This window comes from Vitis vinifera, chromosome 9 (assembly GCF_030704535.1).
Source record: "Vitis vinifera cultivar Pinot Noir 40024 chromosome 9, ASM3070453v1".
Lineage (NCBI taxonomy): Eukaryota > Viridiplantae > Streptophyta > Magnoliopsida > Vitales > Vitaceae > Vitis > Vitis vinifera.
In genome coordinates this window covers 19,203,581-19,231,183 of record NC_081813.1, presented here as the reverse complement: position 1 = coordinate 19,231,183, position 27,603 = coordinate 19,203,581, and the positions used below count along the sequence as shown (strand labels likewise).

The 27,603-nt window shown below is 37.3% G+C and overlaps 1 protein-coding gene across 5 annotated transcripts; it reads right to left on the bottom strand.

Annotated features, from left to right (window-relative positions):
• Window positions 1-667: 667 nt before the first annotated feature.
• On the bottom strand, window positions 668-26,175 carry LOC104880380 (uncharacterized). Of its 5 annotated transcripts, XR_009466612.1 has the most exons (6): window positions 25,747-26,175; window positions 24,074-25,120; window positions 21,064-21,467; window positions 3,186-3,287; window positions 2,287-3,084; window positions 668-1,314 (listed from the first exon to the last, which is right to left on the bottom strand). XR_009466612.1 is itself a non-coding variant. In XM_019221939.2 (5 exons), the coding sequence occupies exons 3-4, from the start codon at window positions 3,280-3,282 to the stop codon at window positions 2,393-2,395; spliced, it is 789 nt and encodes a 262-aa protein (XP_019077484.1). In that variant the 5' UTR covers window positions 3,283-3,287; window positions 21,064-21,467; window positions 23,869-24,063; the 3' UTR covers window positions 675-1,314; window positions 2,287-2,392. The 5 variants fall into 5 exon arrangements, 3 of the variants coding, with proteins under 3 accessions (XP_019077484.1, XP_019077485.1, XP_019077483.1); XR_009466611.1 differs by having other exon boundaries at window positions 673-1,314; window positions 24,074-26,175; XM_019221939.2 differs by lacking the exons at window positions 24,074-25,120; window positions 25,747-26,175 and adding an exon at window positions 23,869-24,063 and having other exon boundaries at window positions 675-1,314.
• Window positions 26,176-27,603: the final 1,428 nt, after the last annotated feature.

Genomic DNA, 27,603 nt, shown 5'->3' with positions numbered 1-27,603 from the left:
GAACATATAGAATGATATAAAAATTATCTTTAAAATATATTTAAAAATAGATTAAAAATATTTTAGGTTTTCAAACAAACTTTTATTTTATAAAACATTAAGGAACATTTTTCAAAAACTATTCTTAAATTTTTTTTTTCAAAATTGTTTTAAAAAACAATTACCAAACTAATCATTTTTTTTTTTTTACTTATAAAGCAATTTTTAGAGAATAGAGCTTTAAAATTTTGAAGATCATCCTCCACGCACAAAAAATGGTCTAGGTTTAGTAGAAGCTTCACAAGTGGACAACAATACCACATTACCATTCTAATTGTGTTTCCTATTTCTTTTCTTGTGCTCTAAGAAGCTGTAGAAAATCGACAAGATCAACTCATTAGTTTTGAAAACACATTGTCTTTGATCATCCCTTTTCCCAAAACAAAAACAAATTAGCAGATGAGTAGCCATGTTGCCAGATTTGATCTAGTTCCAACCATTAACTTTTCAGGAAAACAACTTCCAATGGCTGCTATAATCAAACCTTAAATCAGCTTAAGACACTGTTTGAAGGTGTGATATCTCATATTGGATAGGGACAGAAGTTCCTAATATATATATGAGTTTCTTTCAATTATACAAATGGGTTTTGAAGTCATGAGGGTTCATTAAATCCAGATGAAAACAATATAATATAGGAAGGTGTAGGTCATTGTAGAAAGGTACCACCAAAGTTTCAACCTCATTGTGGATCTTTGTCTATCGAGCCCCACAAGGGATATATGTTTATGTATTTGACTTCATAATCCCATGAAATATAACAAGAATATTATATTTGCATAGGAGTGATAGTGATACCCTGACAATATATATGTTTGAGCTTGTTTTAACTATGTAGATACTTTTAAAGCTGTGAAGACCCATTGGGCAAAGAACCAACAATATTTACTTAGAAGGAAGTGGGTCATTTTCGCTCCCACATCGCACTGTACAAGTTCTATGGTTCCACCGTGTTTCACTGTCCAAGACTAGCCTCTATTGCAGTAGCAACAACTTCCCTTGTTTGGCAGCCTTCTCCTTCTTCCCTTTCCCTGACTTTGAGACCGAACTTCCAATGCTGGTCTTTTTAGCCTTGAGTTTAGATGCCTTTGACTTATGTTTCTTCACTTGAAGATGATCATTGAGACTCTGTTCACTGGTGGTGCTAACTTGACATAGAGCACAACTCCACTCAGATTTTTTGTTTACTATAGCCACAGGATGCTCACAATCTCCTTCTGCTGCCTGTCCTTCTGTCCGCTTTTTCTCGTAAATACTAGAGTTAACATTTGTAGACTGCAAGACAATAATCAAAACAATCCCATCATTGATCGCTGTTGAAATACTCGTTACTAAACTTAGTAATGGAAAAAGGCCACCAGTTTAACTGCATCCAAATTTATGAGGAGACCAACACAATCTCCTGGCTCTAGTCTGGGAAATTACACTTTATTGAAATATATTCTGCCAGACAACAGCCACTCCAAAATTCAGTATAAGGTAAGCACATCAACTCTAGATTACGACTAAACTGAAACCAAATACAACTTTAGGATATATCTCCACTATCAGGATTGCTACATAGACAATCATTGGTCGGTCACATAGAAAAGGTAATCCAAACATCCACAGTACGTATTTCTTAGTCCATACAACTGAATATGAAGAAACAACTCATCTTTTGTAAGTATTGGAACCTAGCCAATGAAAAATGAAGTATAGATGGCAGGAAGACCAAGTTTCTTTGCCAAACCACTAACTTCCTAACAAGTTGGTGAATTGTACTAATAACATGGAAGTGAACATTTAGGAGTACAGGGGAAAGAACGAGCTAAAATGGAAAGTTTTGCCAAGCTGGTAGTTTGACTAAAACCATATAAACGTATGACAAGTTTCAACAATAGTTGAAGAAGTTATTTTCCTTTTCAAGCCTGCAACAAGTATTCTGATACAAAAGAAAAGTGAGTTAAAAGAGTAGTTTTATGGTTATACTCAAATGTTAGTTTAAGCTTCATTTGAGGAAGCAGAGTAACAAATTTGTTGAGGAAGTGTCACAGTCGATTTCCCAACTCATAATTCTACTCAAAATCCTCTTATACTAGTAATTATTCCTCCCTGAACTATCTAAATCCAGCCTTAATTTGTCAACAGACTCGCAAGAAAAGTGTCTTGAATTTCCCAGGAATCAGTGTCCTTAGAATGTGTCATTGTTCAAAAAATAGATATTTTTCAAAACTTATTTTATCTTGGGTTTCCCAAAAAGAATACGTCTTTGTTACCATCCAGCTCCTCCTGAAATGACGAGTCACCCTCAAGGGACATTCTATTAAAGACTTCAACTGCAGATGGAGCCAAAGGAGACAGCCTTTCATTGTCACACGTCCCACCAAAGTGATGCATCCTGTTGGAGACCCCAACTGCAGATGGAGCCAAAGGAGAATCTTTCACCAAATCGATGCATCCTGTTGAAGACCCCAACTGCAGATGGAGCCAAGGGAGACAACTTTTCACTAAATTCGTGCATCCTGTTGAAGGCCCCAACTGCAGATGGAGCCAAGGGAGACAACTTTTCACTAAATTCAAATTCATGCATCCTGTTGAAAACCCCAACTGCAGATGGAGCCAAGGGAGACAACTTTTCACTAAATTCATGCATCCTGTTGAAGACCCCAACTGCAGATGGAGCCAAAGGAGACAACTTTTCACTAAATTCATGCATCCTGTTGAAGACCCCAACAGAAGATGGAGCCAAAGGAGACAACCTTTCACTAGATTGATGCATCCTGTTGAAGGCCCCAACTGTGGATGGAGCTAAAGAAGTTAACCTTTCATTAGAAGTTCCATCATATGTCGTTAGAAATCCTAGTGACATTTGTAGAGCAGAGTCTCTATTCATTAGTATTTCTCTTCTGCGTTCAGCTTCCAACATGCACAACCGTGCAATCTCTGCTCCTATTATCTCCTCACGAATTTGCTCTTTCTCAATCTCACATTGAATCATTTCGCTTGTACCAACACCACCTCTCACATACTCGCTCCTTGTAAGATAAACACCATTCATTCCAGCTGGAGCACAATGAATCAAGAAAACAAAGCCCAAACTCAAAAATCATCAAATTATTTCAAGAATCATTTTCTTCAAGCAAAACAAGAAGAATAAGGTTAACCTTGCAATGCTTGCTGTTGAAAGTAGGATAGATTGCTTGATGAAGGTGAAAAATAAGTTATCCTGCTCTGAGTGTTTGTCAAAAACCTGGAATCCATTGAGGCTGCAGAGAGAAACAAAGAGATTTAATGCATGTTAGGTCCGGAATTAAAACAGAAAAAGAGAAAGAAAAGCCATTTGGTCTTGCTTATGTGATGCCTATACTGGGATATCATATTTTTCTCACTCATTACTTTTGATGATAAATAAATAATACCCATCTGCAGTAACCATTAATGGATTCAGGCAAGCTTAATCATCACCTACTAAGTAGTTTGGAACACATAAACTCTGATCCAAGTTATTCAACCACATAAACCCAATGACTTTAAATTTATCAGATATCATTTTTCCATGTTTCATCTTTCAATTGCATTAAGAAACTGCAGAAGCTGAAATGCAGTTTCGAGCCACAGCTGATGGGCTTCATGAACAAAATAATTCAATCTGCAGAAGTTTAACAAATCACTAGAAAGATAATGGCAAAGAAAAGAAACAAGATTTCCCTGACCATCAAACCATTAGTTTGATGGAATTATGGAACAAGAAATATTTGTATACTACAACAGTAAAACACCCATATCTTGAATCCAAGTACATGCCTCCTACCAAACAAACTCATTTATAGATAATAGACAATAGGCAACAATGACTAAAACTGATCCAAATCAACAAAACCCGAAACCAAACTAATTTAAATTGATGGTGTGTGAGTCCATTTATGTATACAGAAGCATTGCTCCTTTTCTATTTTTGCTCACTGGGCAAAATTAATATCTTATTTTCATTCTTTTATTGACTTAAATAAATGAAAAGAAAAGGAAACCAAAAGGCCAAAAAAAGAGGGAAAATTAAACCCTAAAAGTTTTTGCCCTTCCCACTCTCCTCTACTTTCTTTAATTTTATTTAAAGGAGAGAACAAAACCCTAAGAATTTTCTCTCTCTTCGCTTTACTCAAATTTCTCTACTTTTCTTAGAGGGAGAAATCGGAGAATTGCTTCTCCATGCTCACACTGGCATGACTAGTAAATATTTACAAAACCCAGTACATTTACAGCCTGAAGAAATAATTCTTAGAACCTCTTCAAATTAAGACTACTTTTTCTCTCAGGCTCCATAAATTCTCACTTGCTTCCATCATTCTGACTCTTCCCATTTTTATTTTTTTTCACCAGAACCAAACAGGGAAAAACAAATGATATGGTCCCTAGTTTTCCTCCTCCTCCAAGAAACGCAAGTGAAGAAAAACAATGAATTGCTTTTCAGAAAATCGAAGATATTTCTGAAATCAGAAACGTAGGATTAAACAAAGTGCAACTGTAATGAATAAATCCAAACACAAAATCAATTTTCTCGGAGAGAAACCAACTCAACTGGATTCAACTCGGTATAAAAAGATTAACCCACATAGAAAATCAACTTTCTTGGAGAGAAACCGACTCGACTCGATTCAACTTGGTATAATAACATAAACCTGTTAGGAAGTATCCCAAATTCCTAATTAGTATAGATTTCTTTTTTGTAAAGAATATTATATAGAATATTTCTAGGTTGATATATTATTGTAATATTAGACTTCCTTATAAAATAAGGAAGGTTGTTGGAAATATCTTTATAAATATTTTAGGTCATGAGGGGAAAAAGTTATGAGATGGAGATGGACCTGTAGAGACTATACGAGGTGGATAGAGATGTGAGGAAGAACGGGAGGTACCCGGTGGAGCGAAAGGACTCGTAGTAAGGTATGGATACAAGGAGTGGGGAAACATGGGATGTTTCGGGAACCCAATAGTTGTATCTAGTTCTGTCCTCTGTAATATTCTCTATTGTATAGTGGAATCATTCTCTCTCATCCGTGGACGTAGGTATGGTTGGTCGAACCACGTTAAAACCTTGTGTACCATATGTGTGATTGTTTTATCTTTGTGTTCTTGAACTAACATTGTTGACATTAAAGCTTTCATTGGCATAACAACTGGTATCAGAGCTTGGGTTGAAGATTTCTGGAAGAGTAAAAGATCACAAAGCACAAAAGATGAAAACAAAAGGAATTTTCACTGAAGGTGGAGTCGGTTGCTCTTTCGTGGTGATATGATACAAAAAGGTTTATGTCATGGAGAGATTGAAGATTAACTTCATGGAATTTGGTCCAAGGCGGAGATTGTTAGGAAGTGTCCCAAATTCCTAATTAGGATAGATTCCTTTTTTGTAAAGAATATTATATAGAATACTTTTTAGGTTGATATATTATTGTAATATTAGACTTCCTTATAAAATAAGGAAGGTTGTTGGAAATATCTCTATAAATATTCTAGGTCATGAGGGGAAAAAGTTATGAGATGGAGATGGGCCTGTAGAGACTATAAAAGGTGGATAGAGATGTGAGGAAGAACGAGAGGTACCCGGTGGAGTGAGAGGGCTCGTAGTAAGGTATGGATACAAGGAGTGGGGAAACATGGGATGTTTCAGGAACCCAATAGTTGTATCTGGTTCTGTCCTCTGTAATATTCTCTATTGTATAGTGGAATCATTCTCTCTCATCCGTGGACGTAGGTATGGTTGGCCAAACCACGTTAAAACATCGTGTACCGTATGTGTGTTTGTTTTATCTTTATGTTCTTGAACTAACATTGTTGGCATCAAAGCTTTCGCTGGCATAACAAAACCCAAATACAAAATCAACTTTCCTAGAGAGAAACCAACCCAACTCTATCCAAGTTGGTATACAAATGGACATGTAATCCACAAATATGATGAATGAGAGAAGGGTTGGAGGCATTGAATCTCCCTCTACCCTTGTTTATTAAAAGAAAATCAATATTCAATTTTTTATACTCTAATTATCAATTGACTAAAGGCAAGACTTGAAAACTTTTTGAATTTGCTCTGTTTTTGGTAATGTTCGCTTTTTAATTCACACTATGCGGTGAATCTTAGAGCATGCTTGGTTGCCCTATTTCAAATTTAAAAAAAAAAAAAGTTTGAAAGTAATTCTTAAAGTCATGTTTATTTCTTGTTTCTAAAGCTGATACCAAAAATAAATATCAACAAAGGTTACAAATTAATTGTAGGCCATAGTTTAGAGAGGGTAACGGGCGGGTTTGGGAGAAGTGATCTCAATCCCATTTATTTATATCTATTTTCGTTCAAAAAAAAAAAATTAAACTAAGCAAAACAACATGGAGAGGGTATAGAAAATTCTCATATCTTCATTTAATTCTTTTTTATTTTTTTTAAAAAATTATTTGTAAAATTCAAATTTTATTATAAATAAATATGATTTATAAATAAAAAATATTATAAATATTTATAATTTATTTTTATGAAAAGTAATATTTAATTTATGTTAAAAAAAGTTGAAGAATAAAAAAATTAACTAAAATAATTTTTTATTTAAAATTATATATAATTCAGGGCGGGATAGGTGGGACAAATCTGCTTATCCTTTATCCCAAACCTTTTCCATTAAGGGTCAAACATGGTGAGTACATGAAAAAACCAACATTATTGTCATCTTATCCCAATTTGTTGCATACTTATTTTTTAAATAAAATAAAAACATATCAAATTCTAAAAATAATAATTAAGAACAATAAATATTGAAAATAATAAATAATAAATAAATAAGTGCAAATGGGCAAACATCATTCTAATTAAAACAAAATTAGTATTCTAGATTTAGGATTATAAAAATTGTATTTTTCAAAAAAAAAAAAAAAAAAATTTTTAAAATGAGAAATTAGCACTTGTACCTTACCAATAACTTATTCTTCTATTTCAAACTAATAACAGGGTAACACTACAACTTAAGTGAGTTCAGCTCACTTCAAGTCAAATTCATTCCAACTTTTTAAAAGTTTGGAGAATTTAATTTATAGCATAAGTTCAACTTGATCAAAAAAATGTATTTAGCTTAGATGAATTTGGCCAGGTTTGAATTGGAAAATTGGAAGCTCAACCTTGTATATTATTTAATAGCAATATACATATTATTTTATTTTACCTTTTTTTGCTTTGAAACATTTGCTTTGTGCTATGTAGTCTTAGAATATGATTATAGTTGTTGGGTTGATTGGGCAAATAGGTGTTATTGATTTGGAAGTTGATGGCAAACATTATACTTGGATGTCATCTATAGTTTTTTATTTTATGTTAAATGTAGATTGCTTGATAAAAGATTTAGTGGAATGAATATTGTTTATATAGTCATAATTAGATTTGGAAGTTGATTTTGATATTCTATCAATTGTTAAATTTATGTCAAATTAAGTAAAGAGTAAGTTCTTTTAGTGTGAATTTAGTTGTTAATTTCTTGGTAAATCCCAACTCAAATGTTAAAGCTAATGCAATCAAGGCTTAAAATATGGGAATACTGAAATATTGTGTCTTGGGTGTGGAGATTGGGTTGTTGAAGGAAAGGTTTGAAAATGATTTCTCTGTTAATTTTCAATTATATGAAGACGTGTATATACAAGATATAATTGACTTTCTGGTATATCACTTCTTATAATTATGGTGGCTACTTTACAAGAACAAACTGATTCTTAAATAGATGAAATCAAATATTTACACAATATTCAAAATATTTATAAATATTCCAAAATAATAAACTATCCTAAAGAGTCTCCAACATGCCCCCACAAGATGGTGGTTTCATTGGAGACATCAATCTTGGAGCAAAGATGATGAAACCAAAGGCAAGATAACGATTTAGTTAGAGCGTTAGCAAGATGATCAAAAGAGGACACATGGGATACTCTTAACTCACCAATTTTTTTTCTTTATCCTGAACAAAGTGAAAGTCAATAACAATGTGTTTCATTCAAAAGTGGAAAATTGGATCAACACAGAGATAAGTAATCCTAACATTATCACAACAAATAATTGATTGTTCAGGTAGTGCAACACCAAGTTCATGAAGTAATGATCGAAACCATAAAATTTCAGACGTCGTAGATGCAACAGGATGATGCTTAATCTTGGTTAATGAGCGAGCCATAGAGCATTGTTTGCGAGAGCTCTAAGAAATAGGATCGTGTCCTAGAAAGACCACATAAGCACTGGTACTTTGTTCTATCATTTGTATTACTAGCCCAATCATCATCTGAGAAGGTATGCAAAGAAAGTGAAAAACCATGATGTAAAAAAAGACCATGGTATAAGGTGTCACGAAGATATCAAAGTGAGCATTTTACTACCATCTAATGAACAATGGTAGGGTGATGCATGAATTAATAGAGTTTGTTGACTGTAAAAGCGATGTTCAGGTGTGTAAGTGAGATATTGAAGACCACCAAACAACTTGTCGATATTCAATAGGATCAGTTAATGAGGTGCCATCGAACAATGTGAGATTATGTGTTGGTGAGAGAGGCGTTTAAACTTCTTTAGCATTCATCATGTTGGTCGGAGTGAGGAGCTTAGTAATGTACTTCTGTTGAGAAAGAAACACCATCTTCAGATGGGATCACCTTAACTCCAAGGAAGAAAGACACTGAGCTAAGGTCCTTAATGGAGAATCGTGTGGCAAGTTGAGAAAAAAACTTGTTAATGAAGCCCAAATCATTGCCTATGAGAATGAAATCATCGACACATACAAGGAGATAGAGAACAAGGTCCTTAGTATTGTAGACGAACAAAGAGGTGCCTAAGTGGGAGTTAGCAAAACTTGTAGCCACAAGAAAGAGTTGCAGTTCAGTGTACCATGCTCGTGAAGCTTGCTTAAAACCATAGAGAACTTTACGAAGATGACACATATGGTTGGGAAAATTTGATCAATAAACCCCAATGGTTGGACCATGTAAACATCCTCAAATAAATGCCTATGAAAGAAGACATTGTTTACATCAAGTTGTTGGAGAGGCCACTCTTTAGATAAAGTAAGACTTAAGATGAAACGAATAGTTTTTAGTTTAACAATTGGACTAAACATGTCAAGTGGGAATTGGGAATTTGAATAGGTCGGTGGAGGTGTGGTTGAAGCCTTTGACATTGTAAGAGAGGTATTTAGCACATGTTGGTTGTCTTTTACATTAGACTGATATGGTGAGTCTAAAATAGAAGGCACAATCTCATCATGGGTAGGATTTTTAGGGGTACTGATTGCCTTGGGTGTGGGAGGATTGTGTGGGAAATTAAAGAATGGAAGATGAATAAGAGGGGATAGGTGGAGGAGATGCAAGATTAGGAAGGTGAGTAGCGGATTTTATAGGAAAGGAAAATGGTTGATTAGCGGTATGTAAATGGGGTTTGCTGGTGTTGTGCTAACTACATACAGGCCCATCTAGTTTCACTAGAGTCAAATAGACTTTTTTCCTACACAAAATGATGTTCGGACAGGTGGTCTTGCCACGCCCCTTCGAAGCTTAAGTCAAAATCTAGTAAGAGTGACTCCAACTGTTGTGAATAGTTATGTGCATGCTACCTTTTTCATGCTTTTGGAGGGGTTTTTATAGGACATATGGTGCCATCGTCACAACCTTGATTGTGTATTCATGCCTTTCTTACGCTGATGATTGTCGTCGTGGCTGATACTCTATCTTAATAAGGTAGTCAATGCCATCATTTTAGCGCAAATTGGGCAATCATACCAAACCAGAGCTGCTAATTGGGGCCATTTGTTGGTTGTCGTGCAAGAATCTTAGACCATGTTGTTGACTATGCATTTATGTTTATCAACATCGTTGATTGCGAGTGACAACTGATTGACATTAATTTTTGGGTGTAAATGTTGTCTAGATTGTCGCTTAGGCATTGGGTGTGATTAATCATCTGTCCAATGCCTAAAATTTCTGGCATGGTTGGTTTGTCAGTCTAAAAGTCTCAGTCGCCTTGGTTTGTCCATTCTGTTTGGCATTGGGGAAGAAGAAAATCTAACTTTCCTTTTGCGTCAGACGGAGCTCATCTTGATCTAGACGAATTATCTACTTACCTTGAACGACCAAAGGGTCTTGAGCTTGGAAAGGATACGTGGAGCGAAGCTTCCCACAATGCCCCCTAATCCGTCTACCTCTGCCTGGTAGGGTAGTTGACAGGCTGGGATTGGATGGATTAATAATTTTTTCAAGTGTTTGTGTGCCTAATGATGTGTGTCATTTGGTGCTTTAATGATGGGTCACATTGATCGAGATTGACTGTCAAGTGGCATGTCCATTCACTAATCTTGGTAAGTGCTGTTAGGCAGCGTGTCTCTTGGGCTACCTAGGTTTTTGTTCTCTATAAATAACTAGGTTCCACCCATTTGGTTCACCTTCTGGCTTTCCCTGCTTAGCATTCTCTTGCCTACATTGCTTTTTCGCCATCACTATGTTTACCATCGATTGCTCCCCTTTGCCTTCATCGCTGCCATCGATTGGTTTGTTAATGGAGTATCTCTTCTCCGTTAGAGAGTGTTTCAATCTTGACTTTGGTAAGTTTTCCATCGCCCATTTGTTCATTTGTTGTGCTTGTTATCGTTTCTCAAATTGTGTTGGTCTTGTTTGTTTAGAGAGAAAATGAACATATCGATGTCTAGATATTGGGTTTTTCAGTCTCCTTGCTCACTTTTGTTGTTTGTTTGGGGAGGAGATGGATGTATTGATGTCCTAATTTAGGGTTTTTTGGTCTCCCTGCTTGTTCATGTGTCGTCATTGTATTTGTGTCGTTGTCTTACTTTTCGCTGCTATCACAGTGATGCAATGTGTACAATTTTTTGTCTGCAGTTGGTGAAAGAGATTGTTCTGCAAGTTTTTGCAGCCAAATCTGTCTAGACTTGGATTATAATCCGTTTAGATTTATTTATATATTGTTGAGGCAATGTCGAATGATGGATGGGTCGGGTGATTGGTTTTGATAATTCTTTTGATCAGCGCAGGTTTCCACACGACCCAAATCCACTTAGCTAGGTGGACCAAAAAAAAATACTAGATTCAGGTGCCTTAGACCGAATCGTTCAGTTGGTATCCTGTCCTAGCGAGAATTCCAGACTCATTTTCGTATTTCAGATACCATCCCAATTCAGCTAACAGGCAACGAGGCTCTATCATTCGTGGACCTTCTGAATAATATGATATACTTTACTAAGGAGTAGTTTGCTATAGGTCTTCGTCTCCATCTTCCTTCTTTCTTTAAACAATTTCTTCATTTCACACAAATCCCTTCAACCTTTCTTCAACTAAACATCATCTTAATATTAATGGGGTGTGGTGTGTTGGATATGCTCTTCCAACTAGATCTTTCCTTGCTAGAAGTCTTATTCATCTATACTGTCAAGATGAGCCAAAAGGAGAGGTTTAGCTTGTTTGTCCACATTCCTTCCCTCAAGTTGGTGACCAATCTTTCAGACTCGAGCAAAGGTTGGTCCAAGGGGCATATTTTGGTGTCCAACCCTTGGAGCGGTTCGTCTAAGAGTTCAGATGGAGTTTTTTCTTCGCGACTCTCATTGAAGATTCTGAACAGACTATGCTTTTATCACTTTCATTTCGTCTTGCTATTATTTCCTCCTTGTTAATCTACTCACAAACTTTATGTTCATTTGATGCAGTCAAGAAAAGGCGAGGACGCCATGTAAAGTGGGAAAATAAGACTTTATTCGCCCGTCTTAATAAGTTGTTTAAAATAGATGCTACTAAATGGGTTCACAACGTTCTCTTATCAGACAAGAACCTATAGGTGCTGACTGAAAATCCTAAGCCGTTTATCATCTCGATATTTTCCCGACTAGTTCCTCCGTCTCTAGTACTCGATGAATATTTTGTGCTGAAGGATTTGTCATTCTACGAGGTTGCTTGTTTAGCGGATTCTAAAGCATGTTAGGCTCTTTTGGAGGAACATGAGAAGAAATGCTAGGAGGGAACATTGAGGCAAGCTCCAACTGCTAGTCGTTCGACTTCCAACTCCATTGTCCATCCTCCTGCCTAGAAGAAGAAGAAGAAGTTTGTCGCTTGTCTCATCCAAAAGGCGAGAACTCCACCCCCTGCCATCCCGTCTTCATCGTCTGCTTCGTCCTCTTCATCTTCTTTGTCTCCTTCATCTTCCATCGACGAAGTAGAAGCAGGGGTGACCTGGCTGGTGTCTCTTATTATTTGTGAGGAGGGGGAAGAAAAGGAGATGACCTCAACTTGACAGCAAGATTTCACGAGAGGCATCATAAGCTCTAGTTTGAATCCAGTGTTATTGATCCCTCTCCTTCAAAGAAAGCATGTCTAGAACTCGATCTGGATTCTTCGTCCAAGCCAACACCGTCGACTTCTGCTATAACTGTTGCTTCGGGACCGATCCAATTGCTATCTAGATAGTTGCATATCCTTGCTTTTCATCTACTTAATCCAATTGTCTTATGAGTTTTTCATCGTTGTCCTTTTGATCTTCCACGACTGCTTTGGAAGTAGGCATGCCAATTTCAATTGGAATGATGGCTTCCATCCCATAAGCAAGGGCAAAGAGAGTGGCTCCTATTAGCTGTTTGGACCTTGTCCAATAGGCCCATAAGACTCCGAGCAACTCATCTTCCCATTTTCCTTTTGCTCATTCCAACATTTTCTTTAATGCATTCAATAAGGTTTTATTTGTTGCCTTCGTTTGTCCATTGCTTTGTGGATAGTGGGGTGTTGAGTACAAATTTTTTATGTTTAGCTCTAAGCAAAAATTTCAAAATATGGCGTTGTCAAATTAGGGCCCATTATCCGTAATAATTGCTCATGGAATTCTAAATCAACATACGATATTTTTCCAGATGAACTTGGAGACATCTTTGTCTCTAATATTGACATAGGCTTCTACCTCCACCCACTTGCTAAAGTAGTTAGTTGCAATGAGTAAAAACTTTTTTTTGTGCTACTCCAATAGGTAAGGAGTCGACTATGTCCATCCCCTATTGTGCAAATAACCAAGGACTTGTGATCAGGTTGAGGGTTTTTGAAGGTACACAGAGAATGGGAGTGTGTTGTTGACATTGATTGCATTTTTTGACATAACTTTCTATGTCCTACTTCATGGTGGGCTAATAGTATCCTTGCGTGTAGGCGTGGTGTGCTAAAGTTCGTTCGTCTGGGTGATTGTTGCATACGCCCTCATGGAGTTCAACTAGGACATACTTGGCCTCTGGCTTACTCAAACACTTTAGATGTGGGCCTCCAAATGATCATTTATAGAGTTGATCATTAATTAAAGTGAAACATGCTGCTTGTATGCAGAATTTGTGTGCTTGTTTCCCGTCTTCTGGTACTTCCCCTGTCTGAAGGTATTTTATGATGTCGAGCATCCATCATGAGTTTGCTTGACTGGTGTTGCATACTAGCTCGGGAGTGATTGAAGGCACAACTTTGATGTGGATGGGCAACATTATCATCTCATTTATGGGGAGAGTGGCAACTATTCTGGCTAGTGCATCGACCCTTTCGTTCTCCTTTTGTGGCATCCATCTGATGATCCACTTGTTTAGTTTTTTTAGGCGTTCTTCCACTATTACGATGTATCGGGTCATACATTTATCCTTTGCTTCGTATTCTCGTTGAATTCGCCCAACAATTAGCTAAGAGTCGCTCTTAATTTTCAACTTAGTTGTGACTAACATTAGGGTGAGATTTAGCCCAGCTAGGATAGTTTCATATTCTACCTCATTGTTGGAGGTAAAGAAGCTTAGACAGATAACTTGCTCTATTAGTTCCCCAGTTGGTGACTGTAGGATCAGACCTACTCCGAATCCAAACACCCTGGACGCTCTATTTACATGAAGTGTCCACCGTTGCTCTCTAGAGCAATCAAATGGATGTGTATGTTTTTAAGGGAGTTCGGCTATAAAGTCGATTATAACCTGCCCCTTTAAGGACAACCGTGGCTAATACTTGATCCCATACTCACTCAACTCGATTGCTCATTTCAACATTCGTCCGAATAGGTTCAGCTAGTACAAGGTGACTCGAAGCGGCTGGTCTGTAAGTACAATCACTTGTTGAGCTTGGAAGTATGGGCTGAGCTTTCGAGCGACACTCTTTAATGCTAAAGCAGTTTGCTCTACTAAAGAATACCGAGTCTCAGCATCCACCATTGCTTTGCTCACATAATAGATAAGTTTTTGCTCCTTATCTCGTATATGCCAAAATAGGATAGTGCTGATAGCATAGTCATATACAACCAAATACATTTAGAGTTCTTCGTCGGATTTAGGGCTGCTTGGAATGGGTGGTTCAATGAGGTAGCGTTTGACTACTTCAAATGCCTGTTTACACTCATCTATCTAGTTGAACCTGTTTGCCCCTTTAAGTGTGAGGAAGAATGGTTTTAACTTATCTATGAAACGAGCTATGAAATGACCCAAAGCTAGAAAATGGTTTGTGAGGCGTTGCAATTCCTTTTTGCTGTTTAGAGTAGGTGTTTTGAGGATGGCTTTCACTTGAGTCAGATTAACTTTAATTCTTACATTGACGCTAAAGGCACACTTAACCAGATTGAGTTTCATGTTGTTTCCTGCATTAGACAAAATGCTTCTTCCAAGTACTGGATGTGCTCAACTCGAGTTTCACTCTTTATAACAATGTCGTCAATATAAACTTCCACAGTCTAACTGATCCGGGCTTGAAGATTTTTGTCATGAGTCTCTGGTAGGTAGCGTCAGCATTCTTGAGTCCAAACGACATGACTTTAACAGTATAGCTCTTGCGGTGTGATGAAGGTTGTTTTCTCCTTGTCTAGCTAGAACATAGGGATCTGGTGGTATTTAGAACAAATGTCTATAAATGAGAGCATCTCATGCCCAATAGTGGCATTGACTATCTGATCTATTTGGGGCAAGGGAAAACTATCCTTTGGACAAGCATCATTCAAGTTGGTGTAATCAACGTAGACCCGCCACTTTCCATATTTCTTCAGGACTACCACCATGTTCGCCAATCAATCTAGATATTTGAATTTTATGATGAATCCAATTGCTAATAGTTTGTCAATTTATTTTTAGATGATTTTTTTTGTTGTCAGGATGAAAACATCGGATCTTTTGCCAAACAGGTTGCAAGGTGGGTGAGACATTGAGCTTGTGGGAGGCCACGACCGAATGAATTCTCGACATGTCCAAGTTAGTCCAGGCAAAGATGTCCTTATTGCATTGAAGCATACTCCCTAACAATTCACATTTGTCTTGTGCGAGTAGGGAATTAGTGTAAGTGATTTGATTCATGTCGTGTGAGAAGGGCAATGGTTGGAGCGGATCAACCACAGATGGATCTTTCTCCGTTGGACTTAGTAACTATTATTGTTCCTTTGTGTTTGATGGCTCCGGAGGCACCTCCTTACTAGCTGGATGTCTAGACTCTAACTCCACCTAATAACATTGTCGTGTGGCTAGCTAGCTGCCAAGGAGATTGACTTGTCCATTTTCTATAAGGTAACTCACTATTTGATGGTACGTAAAAGGAATAACTTTCATTTTGTGAAGCCATACACGTCCTATAATGTCATTGTATGGAGATAAATCATCGACCACCAAGACCCACACACTCAGTGTGATCGGGTCGACTTGGATGAGCAACACAACATCGCCCAGGGAGGTTGTTGTAGCTTCATTGAATTCGGACAATAGATGTCTTGGATTCTCTAGGGTAAATGGTGAGTAGCCCATTTGCCTATAAGCCGACATTTGGAAGAGGTCAATTGAACTGCCTGGATCCACTAGGATTCTCCGCATGTCAAATCTGCCTATCCTCAATGTTAAGATTAGAGAGTTTTCATGTGGTTGCAACACCTGATTGACATTTATTGGAGGAAAGGTGATTGTGTTATCAATTGGATGCACACTTTCTTCTGCAAAGGTTCGTTAAACGAAAATAATCTGTTCTTTTACAAAAGTCGCATGGAGCAACCTTTGCCTTTGCCACCTAGAATTGTGTTTATCATCTATTGGACCTCTGTGTATATAGTTAATGACAACTCTAGGAGTTGTTAGAGATACAAGGGCTTGGATAATGGCTTCTAGTGTCATCTCTATTTGTTCATTGGTTATACAAATGTACTACTTAAGGTGCCCAACCTTGATAAGTTTTTCCATCAAGTAATGCAAACTCTTGCATTGTTCAGTGGTGTGGTTATGATCCTTATGGTAGGAGCACCTTCTATTCCAATTCCGTCTAGTCGGATTTGTCTTGATTAGCTCTAGCCATCTAAAGTCTAAGAGGTCACGGATCTGTGGGAGGAGTCTCTCATAGGAGATGCTTAGGGGGATGAGACTCACTTTATATTACTACCGACCATCTCGCCTCTTGTTACTTTACCTTGATTGGTTCGAGAGCTTAGAACTTCCCATTTTATCCTTTCTGGCCGAATGATTAGTGACCAAGCCTGTTGAGAGGTTTTTCAGACATCATCTTCAAGCATTAAATACTTGTTCGCTCACCTGAATAGGTCATCCATCGTTGTAGGCGGCTTCTTCACGAGGGACTCAAAAAATGGCACGCTCGAGCTGATGCTTCGCTTGAAGATTTGTAGGATGACGTCTATATTGTAGGATTCAACTTGAAGCACTACTTGCCTGAACCGCTTCATGGAGTCCTTTAGCGTCTCATTTTCCTGTAACTTGATGTTTTGAACGGTGATTATGTTTTATTTTTGGTGAGCGGAACATAGGTAGTGGCTACAATGGCTTCTGAGACATCCTGGAAAATGTTCACGGAATTCTACAGGAGGCGATAGAACCAGGAAAGAGCCTGACCATGTAAGATGGCCAAAAATACCTTGCATATCAGTGCATCATTCCCTATATCGAGGGTCATGAGTTGCCTAAAGTGCATGATGTGGTCAAACAGGTCGCTCGATACATCGTACATTGTGAAATTGGGCACTACGAACCCTTTAGGAAGTTCCCAGTTAATAACATAGGGGTCAAATAGTGTGAAGAGCATGTCGTCCAGCTATTGACTGATAGAGTTAGGTGGGGCTCGCATCACTGGTGTTTCTACCTGCTCCTGCCTTGGTGGTTGAGAGGGTCATCTGGATGTAGTTATTCAGGGTCTTTAACATGCGTGGTTGTCCCTCCATGCTTGGTGCTTGAGGTCCCAATTGAGCTCGTATTGCATCAAACAAATGCCATCATCTATTATGCCTTATCTTTCTTGATGCTTGGGTAGAGTTAGTGCATTCATTCGGCTACGTTTGACAAGCTGGTGAAGACTCCTTCTCGGATCATCTTGAGTAACTACCGAATGAGAACTCTATGCCCTCGGGGAAAGATGCCTAAATAGTTTGTCTTGAGGCTGTTTGTCGGCTTTGAGTGTGCCAACTTTGAGAGGGACCCACTGTTGACATTTGAGCCTACAACTCTTCATTCTCTTTTCTTAGTCGTTTCGTTTGGTGAAGCAAAGCCTGCATCCGCCGCTCATTTTCTTGTCGACGTCTCTCCATCCTTTCATGGCAAACAAAATAGTCTTCGTCACCCATAATTGAAGATTAGTTTATAGAGGGTGTTGACATCCTTAGTTATTCCCATAGACAGTGCCAATGTTGGTGTCTTACCAACTGGATATAGGTCCATCTAGCTTCATTGGAGTTACACAGACTTCTTCCCTACACAAAAGGATGTCTGAATAGGTGATCTAGGCACACCCCTCCAAAGCTTAAGTCAGAATCTAACAAGAATGAATCCAATTGTTTTGAATGACTATGTGTTCGCATACCTTTTTTTATGATTTTGGAGGGGTTTTTGTAGGACATATGGCATCATCATCACAACCTTGATTGTGCATTCATGTTTTTCTTGCACTAATGATCGTCGTTGTGGCAGATATTATGCCTTAATAAGGTAGTCAACACCATCATCTTAGCACGGATTGGGCAATCATATCAAATAAGAGCTGCTAATTGGTGCCATTTGTTGGCTATAGTGCAAGAATATCAGACATGTCGTTGATTATGCCTTTACGTTTGTCAATATCATTGATTGAGAGTAACAACTGATTGACTTTGATTTTTGGGTGTAAATGTCATTTAGATTGTCATTCAGGCATTGAGTGTGATTAATTATCTATCCAATGCTTGGAATTTCCGGTTGGGTTAGTTTTTCGGTTTAGAAGTCTCAATCGCCTTGGTCTGTCCATTCTATCTAGCATTGGAGAAGAAGGAAATCTATCTTTCCTCTTGCACTAGATGGAGCTCATCTTGGTTCAAACGGATTAATTCCAAACGGATTATCTGCTTACCTTGGATGACCAAAGGGTCTTGAGCTTGGGAAGGACATGTGGAGCGAAGCTTCCACGGGGTTTAGAGGAAAAGGGGACATAAATGGGAAGAGGTGACTACATGTCAAGGACCCAAGTATTGAATGTATCTGGACATGGTCTAGGAAGAAAGGTCAAAAGAGATACAAACAGAAAAATGGATTCCACAAAATCAATATGGCGTGAAACAAAAAGTTTGAGTGGATGGGTCAAAACAATAATAAGCACTCTGAGAAAGTGAATACCCTACAAAAATACATGGTCTTGATAGTGGCTCTAATTGATTTTTATTGTAGGGTTTTAACCACGGATAACAAAGACACCCAAAAACCTGTAATTTTGCATAATTGGGATGTTAACAAAATATTTTCTCAAAGGGGGATATCATAAATAGACTTGGAGTGGGTAGGTGATTTATGAGACAAGTCGCATTACAAAAAACATATGACCAGAATGTGAGAGGAAGGGAGGCATGGCTAAGGAGTGCAAGACCATTCTCAATAATATGGCGATGATGATGTTTAAAAAATCTATTATGCTCAAGGGTGTGGTGGTGTAGTACGATGAGACATACCATGTTGAAATAAAAAAGAAAAAGTGTTAAGGTTTAATATTCCCTATCATTATTAGTGTACAATGTGATGATAGAAGAATAAAAATATTTTTCTACGATGAACCGAAAACATCATAAACCTCAGATTTCCATTTTAATGGATATAACCAAATATTTTTTGTGAAATGATCAACAAATATAACGTAATATTTATATCCATCACACAACTTAATGGGTAATCCGCAAACATTATAATAGATAACTTCAAGAGATGATGAACTTGAAATAGCCAATATAGAGAAAAGAAGTTTATGTGAAAAGAAGTTTGCGTTTTTATTGCATTTGCAGGCATTATAAGAAAATGTAGATGAAGTTGTGGAGGACACAGACACATCACGAGATGAAATTAACTGCCAAAGAACTTTGACAAAGGGATGGCCAAGGCAATTATGTCATTCAAAAATGGAAGCTTTGACACTAGAAAAGGCAATCAGCGGTGGAGAAGATGAGACTTGAGTTGCCCATTCATAGACACCATTTTTAATCGGTCCTTGCAAAAGATGTGGCCCATGTGAAGATCCTTCACAACAAATAAGAAAAGGCAAAAATTCAATAGATACATTATTAAATAAACAGAATTTAGAGATGGAAATAAGATTTGTTTTTATAGCAAGAACACAAAGAACATTTGTTAATTTACAAGGTTGAGAGGACTTGGGAATAATAGTAGAACCAGTATGGGTAATAGACAAACCAATGCCATTGCCAATCATGGTGACATCTGAGCCTGCATAAGGGGAGTAGCATGGTGAGAAGCACCTAAATTAAGAAGCCTGCTTGAAAAGGCATGATCAGGTTGAGCAGCAAAATTAACACATGGAGCATTGGACATTGGTCAAGGGGGTTGACCAAATTGGGGTTGGAAAGAGGATTGAGTATTCTAAGGCATGTAACGAAAGCTTGGATAGCATTTTGTCGTGTGCCCTTGTTGTCCACACAATTTGCAATTCCTTTTGTAAGGTTTTGGGCTAAAGGTACGGTTATGACCAAATTATAAATTGATCGTCTTCTAGTTACCTTAATCAAAGGAAAAGGATACAAGGTTACTGGTGACTAGAATGAAGTCATAATAAGATGATGGTACTATATACATAAGTGACTGGAGTCAAGTCATAGCAAATAGTGGTGCAAGAAAGGGCCAGTAAATAGAGTGAAGTCAGTTGCACAGTGTGGATCACCCTTGGAGAGATGATTTAATTTGTTGACTATTGTGGCTTTGGCCCTATAACTTTAATGTAATACATAGAAGTAGTATCAAGTCCTAGCATGTAGATGGCTTTAAGATACCCACGATCAGGTTTGGCCCATTCGTGGCAGCACTAAAGTTCCTTTCTTTACAGTTTAAGCACCTGGGTAAGCACGCCTTCAAGGATAATGCTACATACACTGCTCAAGCTCCATCATGGTTTACCACCCCACCACTTGGATTTTGGCGATGGACTGGTCAAGTGTTCAATGCTTTTCTTGCATGGCCCCTCCAGGCTGCTGCATTTCTTGCTTTTCTTTTCTTTCCTCTCTTTTCCTTTCTTTTCTTTTCTTTTTATTCTCTTCAGTTTTTTGTTACAAGAATTCTTTCTGTATCTTATTTTCTAGGCAACCAAGTTTTCTTAAGGATGATTTTATAGAACCAAGCAGTTAAAGAACCTTTTATACGATCTGATCTGGTATGTGTGTTGAAGAGCTTAAAGAAGTGGATGCTTTATGGAAGCATAATATAGAAGATAATGAAATGGAAGAGGTGAAAAGTTGCAGTACTACTCTTAAGGCACTTTACTTTCCTTGAGATGTTACTTACCCCCACCAAATGTGTGATGGAGGCACTCTGAGAACGCAAATGAGTAATGGTTTATGATCACTGATGAAAGCAAACCCTACACACTCTCAAAATATAGCAAGCTTGCCCAAAATCTATTTACTTCTGTAGAAGAATAGTATCTAAGACTGCAGAATAGTAATATCTGAGACTTGCTTGATGCACAGAAAGAGAGAAAGAGAGAGAGAGAGAGAGAGAGAGAGAGAGAGAGAGAGAGAGAGAGAGAGAGAGGTACCTGGGTGAAATGGAAGATTAATCAATACCCTTCACTTTACTTTTCAAGGAAAGTTCGGTTTCTTCTTTCCCATTCAGTGGCGGTCCTCTCCTTTATGCCAATGCTGGCATGTTAAGCCTCACGTCTCTATCGATGTCATTGACTTCTGCTCCTTCCCTTCAAGATTCTGGTTAAAACCTTGTTCACTGGTTTGACAGAGGGCACAACTCCACTCCTTTGGTTTTCTTCTTTGCTGGACCCACTGCAGTCTCCAATAGTTCAAGAAGGGAAAAATGAAAAGACAAAAGCAAAGGTCCACCATCAAACTCCATTGAAATGGTCGATAAAAGGTAAAATCCAGCATCTAACTCCAGCTACATTTACAGAAGGGCACAGCTTCTCCGGATGATCAAAGTATATTCTGCCTAATAACTCCAACACTAAAATTCAGCATATATATGGTTGATGAATCGGAAGATTAGATATTCAAAGCTAACTAAATATGAATCAGAAGAAGAAAAAAAAAAAAAAACATAGTAAAAGAAGATTGATGAGTAGTCCAGTGAAAGCATATCTTTTCCCTATATATTGTGGTACGGAATTAATTGAGCTAAAATAGGAAGTTTTAAAAATGAAAAACGAGAGTCTTAATTCTATTAAAGGAACCCTAAAGTTTGTATTGTGTCATAAGAATCATCCTTGGGATGAGAATAAGGAATTTTGGCAAGATTGGTTGAGCAGTCCTGCTTAAGTGATTGCCAAAGGCTGACCCTTATACCATTCTGTCACACCCTCGACCCAGTTTCATGGATCAGCATTTGAACTTCACCATTTATTAGTGGTGGATATGGCAAGCTTATACCTATTAACCCAGCAAATAAACATACAAAAATGTTTATGAAAGTTTAATTATCAACTATATTTTCACAAATAGGGGAGGAGACAAATCTTTGTCTCACAGTGTTGAGGGATTTTGAAGAGGATTTGCAGCTATTGAATTTGCCCATGTACAAATGGTTGCAAGGATTGAGTTCAAATGTTAGAAAATGTTGCAGGATTCTTGGGGCTCAAATACCTGACCAATATGCCATAAATAAAACTATATTTTTAAAAAGTGTTCTCATTTTCATAAATGATCAGATTAAAGGATATGTTTGGTTTGGTTGAACTTGACTCATAGTTTTTGAATCCATGTTATTTGACATTGTTTCTATGTTTTTTCTTCCTGCAATTGAATAAAAAAATCTATTTTTTTGGTATTATTGAAAAATAAAATAAAATAAAAAAATAAAAAAAGAACCTGCACTGCCACTGATTGATCTGCTGAATCAAAATGAAAATTGCATCATGGAGAAATCCTGCTTTGTGTTATGCCCCATCGATAATCGTCTAGATGAATTGAGGATAAGGACTTTTCACTTGATTGATCAACCTGACTCTAATACCATTCTAACACACCCTAGATGGATTATGATTTAAGCTTTATCATTTATTACTGGTGGATATAGCAGCTAATACTAGCTATGAATTCAACAAAATATTATCTAAAACACTTGCTCCTCGGATCATTCTTTGAAAATAAAGAGCATATCTTGTTTCTATTATTAAAGAAACCCTACAGTTGTCTTATGCCGCAAGGATCATTCTTTGGATGAAATGAAAATAAAGCAATTTTGGCTTGATCAAGTGAGGACTCCTGCTTGATTCATTGCCATAACCTATCTCTAATAGCATTCTGTTACACCCTGGACCTAGCTAGGTTCGTGGATCACAGTTTAAGCTTCAAAATTTACCAATGGCGGGTATAGCAAGCCTAAATATATCTACAAATTATCATAGAAAAATGTTTCTTCATCTATTATAAGCATAAATTCTCGACACTATTCATTCTACAAGCACTTAAAAGTCTTGAAATTTCTTAGAGGATTTACAGCTAACAAATTTTGCCTGTGTCCAAATGGTTGTAAAGATTGAGTTCAAATATTAGAAAGATAACTGTGAAGACTGGGGATGAGAGCATAGTTGGTATGCATGACCTCCATAATAACTTTTTGTCTAAGGATTACCCTAATGACATCATAATGTGGAGTTATGATCATTACTTTCATGATAGCATTTGTCCTATGGGCTTTGAGAATAAAGTTTTTCTTATTTGAACCTTTAATCAGAGCTCCTTTTAACTTAGACTGACCAAGGTCAAGTAGAGGCAGAGTCATATCAAGGTACCCTCTTTGAAACACATTAGTACTTAATCAAATTACTAAGTTCTTACCTCTAAATCCAATGATTAATTTGGTTGGAATCCTACTTCGCTATTAAATGCCGAAAGCTATACAACAATGAATTGTTCTAGAGGCTGTCCATCACTTAACCAGAGGAAAAAAGGATAATAAGATGATAATCATATAATTGACTAGAGTACAGTGAATTCACCATAAGGTAGATAACCCTACTAGGGAGAGAGAACATATGATGACTATTTTGGCTTCACCCTGTAACTTAACTGCCAACTCCTTATCCTTCCTTAGGTATAAATTTTTGGCATTGATCAAAAAGGTAAAAACCTTGTATCTCTGTTTGGGTCGTAGGAAAAATGTGAGACAAGCTAGAATGAAAAGAAAATAGGGAGGAAAAAAAAAACAACTGACACAAACTAAATTAGGAAACTAAAGAGAGTTAAATTTAATTGCTTTTATCAATATATATATATATATATATATATATGGTCCTGTACCTAAAAGAGATTGAAAATATAGGATACTTGTCCTCAATGAAAATAATAGATATATACAACCAATGAAGTCTGAGTATGTAGTTGGTTTCAACCTATAATAAGGATTGGCCCATTGTTGGCAGCATGAAAGCCCTTTTTCTAGCTGGGTGCTATCAATCTGAAAAGAAGAAGATATATATATATATATTTATACATGGTCCTGCACCTAAAAGAAATTGAAAATATAGGACACTTGTCGTTAATGAAAATAATATATACAACCAATGAAGTCTGAGTATGTGGTTGGTTTCAACATACCTATAATAAGGATTGGCCCATTGTTGGTAGCCTTCAAGGATAAGGACGCCTTCAAGGATAATGCTACATATACTGGGCTAGCTCCATCATACTTCAACGTCCCACCACTTGGATTTTGGCAATGGACTGGTCAAGTGTTCATTGCTTTTCTTGCATGGCCCCCCCCAGGCTGCATCTCTTGCTTTTCTTTCCTTTCCTTTCTTTTCCTTTCTCTTCTTTTCCTTTTATTCTCTTGACAAGAAGTCTCTCTATATGTTATTTTCTAAGCAACCGAGTTTTCTTAAGGATGATTTTATTGGCCAACAGCTGATCTGCAAGCAGTTAAAGAACCTTTTTGTGGGGCCAGCAAAAAATCAATCAACCAGAGTTTAATGATATCGATCTCGTTTATACTTCAATATCTAGTTGTCTTTCTTCATCCCTTGTGTGTTGGAAAAAATCATAAGATCTGATCTGATATGTGTGTTAAAGAGCTTAAAGAAGTAGATGCATGCTTTATGGAAGTATAATATAGAAGATAATAAAATGGAAGAGGTGAAAGCAGCACTCTTAAGGCACTTTACTTTCCTTAAGATGTTGCTTGCCTCCACCAAATGTATGAGGCACTGAGAATGCAAATATGTTATGTTCATCATAGAAAGTAAACCCTAAATATCCTCAAAATTTAGCAAGCCTGCCAAGAAACTATTTACTTCTACAGCATAATAATATCTAAGACTGCAGAACAATAATATCTGAGAGAGAGAGAAAGGTACCTGCGCCAGGGAGCGTTTGTTACCTGCGCAGGGAGCGTTTGTTCCCCCTGAAATGAGGATTCAATACCCTTCTCTTCTCTACTTTACAAGAAAAGTTAGGTTTCTTCTTTACCATTCAGTGGTGGTCTTCTCCTTTATGCCAATGCTGGTATATTTAGCCTGAAGTCTCTATTGACGTCACTGAATACTGCTTCTTCTTCTTCCCTTGAAGATGCTGATTAAAATCTTGTTCATTGGCTTGACCCTGCACAATTCCACCTCCTTTGGTTTTGTTTTTTTGCTGAGGACAGTACTGCAGTAAAAACAAAAAGAAAGATCCATCACCAATCTCTATTGAAATGGTCTTCTTTAGTTGGTAGTATAATCGAGAATCTAACTCCTGCTGCATTTACAGGTTGCTGAATACTACCATGAAAGCATGTTTTTTCCTTTATATATTAAGGTAGGGAAAGTGAGCTAAAATTGGAAGTTTTAGCATGCTGGCAATTAGGCTAATTCTATACAATTGGAAACAAACATACAAGGCAGTATGCGTAGTGAATATTCTTTCAATTTAACTCCAACAAGTCACAGAGAAATTGTAAACAAAACTCTCAGAATATGATCAAGGCAACCACAATTCACACAGAAATGGTAAAATGAAATAATATTTTCCACAGGCAAACCACATATATCAAATACAAGAGAGAGAGAGACAGACAGAGATCCATGACCAAGAAAACTACATACATCAAATGAGAGAGAGAAAGAGAGAGAGAGAGAGAGAGAGAGAGAGAGAGAGAGAGAGAGAGAGAGATAGAGATGCACGACCAAGAAGGCAGTAAAAAAGGCACCAAAAAATAAAACACAAAGCATGCCCAAAACCCCGATAGGCTACAACAAGCACAAGCCCACTCAAAACACATAACCAAACAGGACCTCGATATTCAAGCCCTAAACCTTTCTCCCTTCCCTCACGATCTCCCCCCTCTCATCGGCCCCTCTATTTCAGCTCACATGGAAATCGGAGAGAGATGGATATGAATGGGAGGAAAGCTCCTTTTTTATAGATGTGAAGGGGAAGTGGGGTTGTCGCCTCTGTGAGCTCCAAGCTTCTTTATTAATATTGGAGATGAATATCAGTGGACGAACACATCTGCTCGGTCTTCAAGACAATTGATGAAGAACAGTGAAGGCTTGGTTGGTGAGGCCGCTAATTTGCAGTTATTGGGATGATCGATACAGACAATAGCTGTGGTAGTGGCCATCTTCGAGCCGTGCTCTATTCTAAAAGTTACTGTTGATATCTCAATTTTCCCCCGCTCAAAACTTTCCTTTTCTTTTAACTAGCTTTGTAAGTCATCCTAAGTTGTTAGAATTTTTTAGCTTTGCACTACCTTGCCTTCCGTGAATGAGTTTGCTAATTATTCATCCATCTTTACTGTCAGCATCTTTACCTCTCAATGAAGAAACTTTTTCTCCTAAAAAGTCATAGTGCACTTCAATATGCTTTGTTTTCAAAGCGGGATTTCTGGCCATTTATTTAATTTATTGCAGAACAATCTACTGGTTGGTATAGATCCCTCATTGTAAGTGTACTGATCACACACTTTCTTGATGAGCTACCATTGTTGATGCACCATACTCTGTCATTTTTTATGACAAAGATGATGTATATATGTTGCCTGAGATTGTAGTTGAATCAAAGTGAAACATATGACCAATGGTTGACCTTTGTGTATCATGATCAGTACCATCATAATCAGCTTTATAGTAACCACTAACCATGCATGCCTTATTTTTCTTGTATAGGAGACTAAAACCCCTTGTAGGTTTCACATTTCAGAGTAGCCAACATACTGCTGCAAGATGAGGTTCTTCAACTTTTGCATAGACCTGCTTGCTGCACTAGACACCATGCATCCTGCTTCAAGGTAAGGTTTCTTTAGCTTTTTCAATATATGCAATATTAGGATATACATTAAGCTACCTAGCTACAACTTATTAGAATTAGCTACCATACATAATTGCGGAAACTAGCATGCATTCAAGCATCACATTCCTTTTACAATAGATAGAATATGCCAGACTCTCAATGCTTGGTTTAGTCTTTCTTTAACTTGAAAAGATAGCCTGATTCAGCTTTGCTCTCAAATCCCTTTGGCTACTACATGTAGATATCTTTATCTATATCTCTCGACTTAGGAAGACATTCTTCACATCATCTTCCACAACTCACTAAATGCAAGTGTGATTATAACTCTATTATTGTAAGAGCCTCACTATTAGACCGGATGTGTAATTCATCATAACCTACTAATTCATATTGCAATGAAAAGCCTCAAGCCTCCAATCAAGCTTTGTATCTTTTTCTACTACTAATCCATCTAGATGGATCTTCACCTTACACACCCATCCACATAATATGGGCTTTATGATCTGGGGTGGAAGCACTAATTAATTCCCAAGTTTGATTTTAGCTCCATGGCAGGATCTCTTGTTCCATCAAGGCCTTCCTCTATTCCATGTTTTTGAATGCTTTCTTATGAGTCATTGATTCTCTTTCATCATCTCTTAAAATTATATGCCTAAAAGCCATTCAAAAGATAACCAATACATTATGATATTAATTATACATAATAGATTAAATTGTATCTCTTTAAAACATAGGCAATATACTAATATATCTAGGGTTTAGTTTTGTAGATGGCCATGATGCATAGCATTGAGATTTACTAAAGTTTGTAGTCATCAGATCATTCCAAGCCAATATCATTTGTTCATAACCAAGAAGGC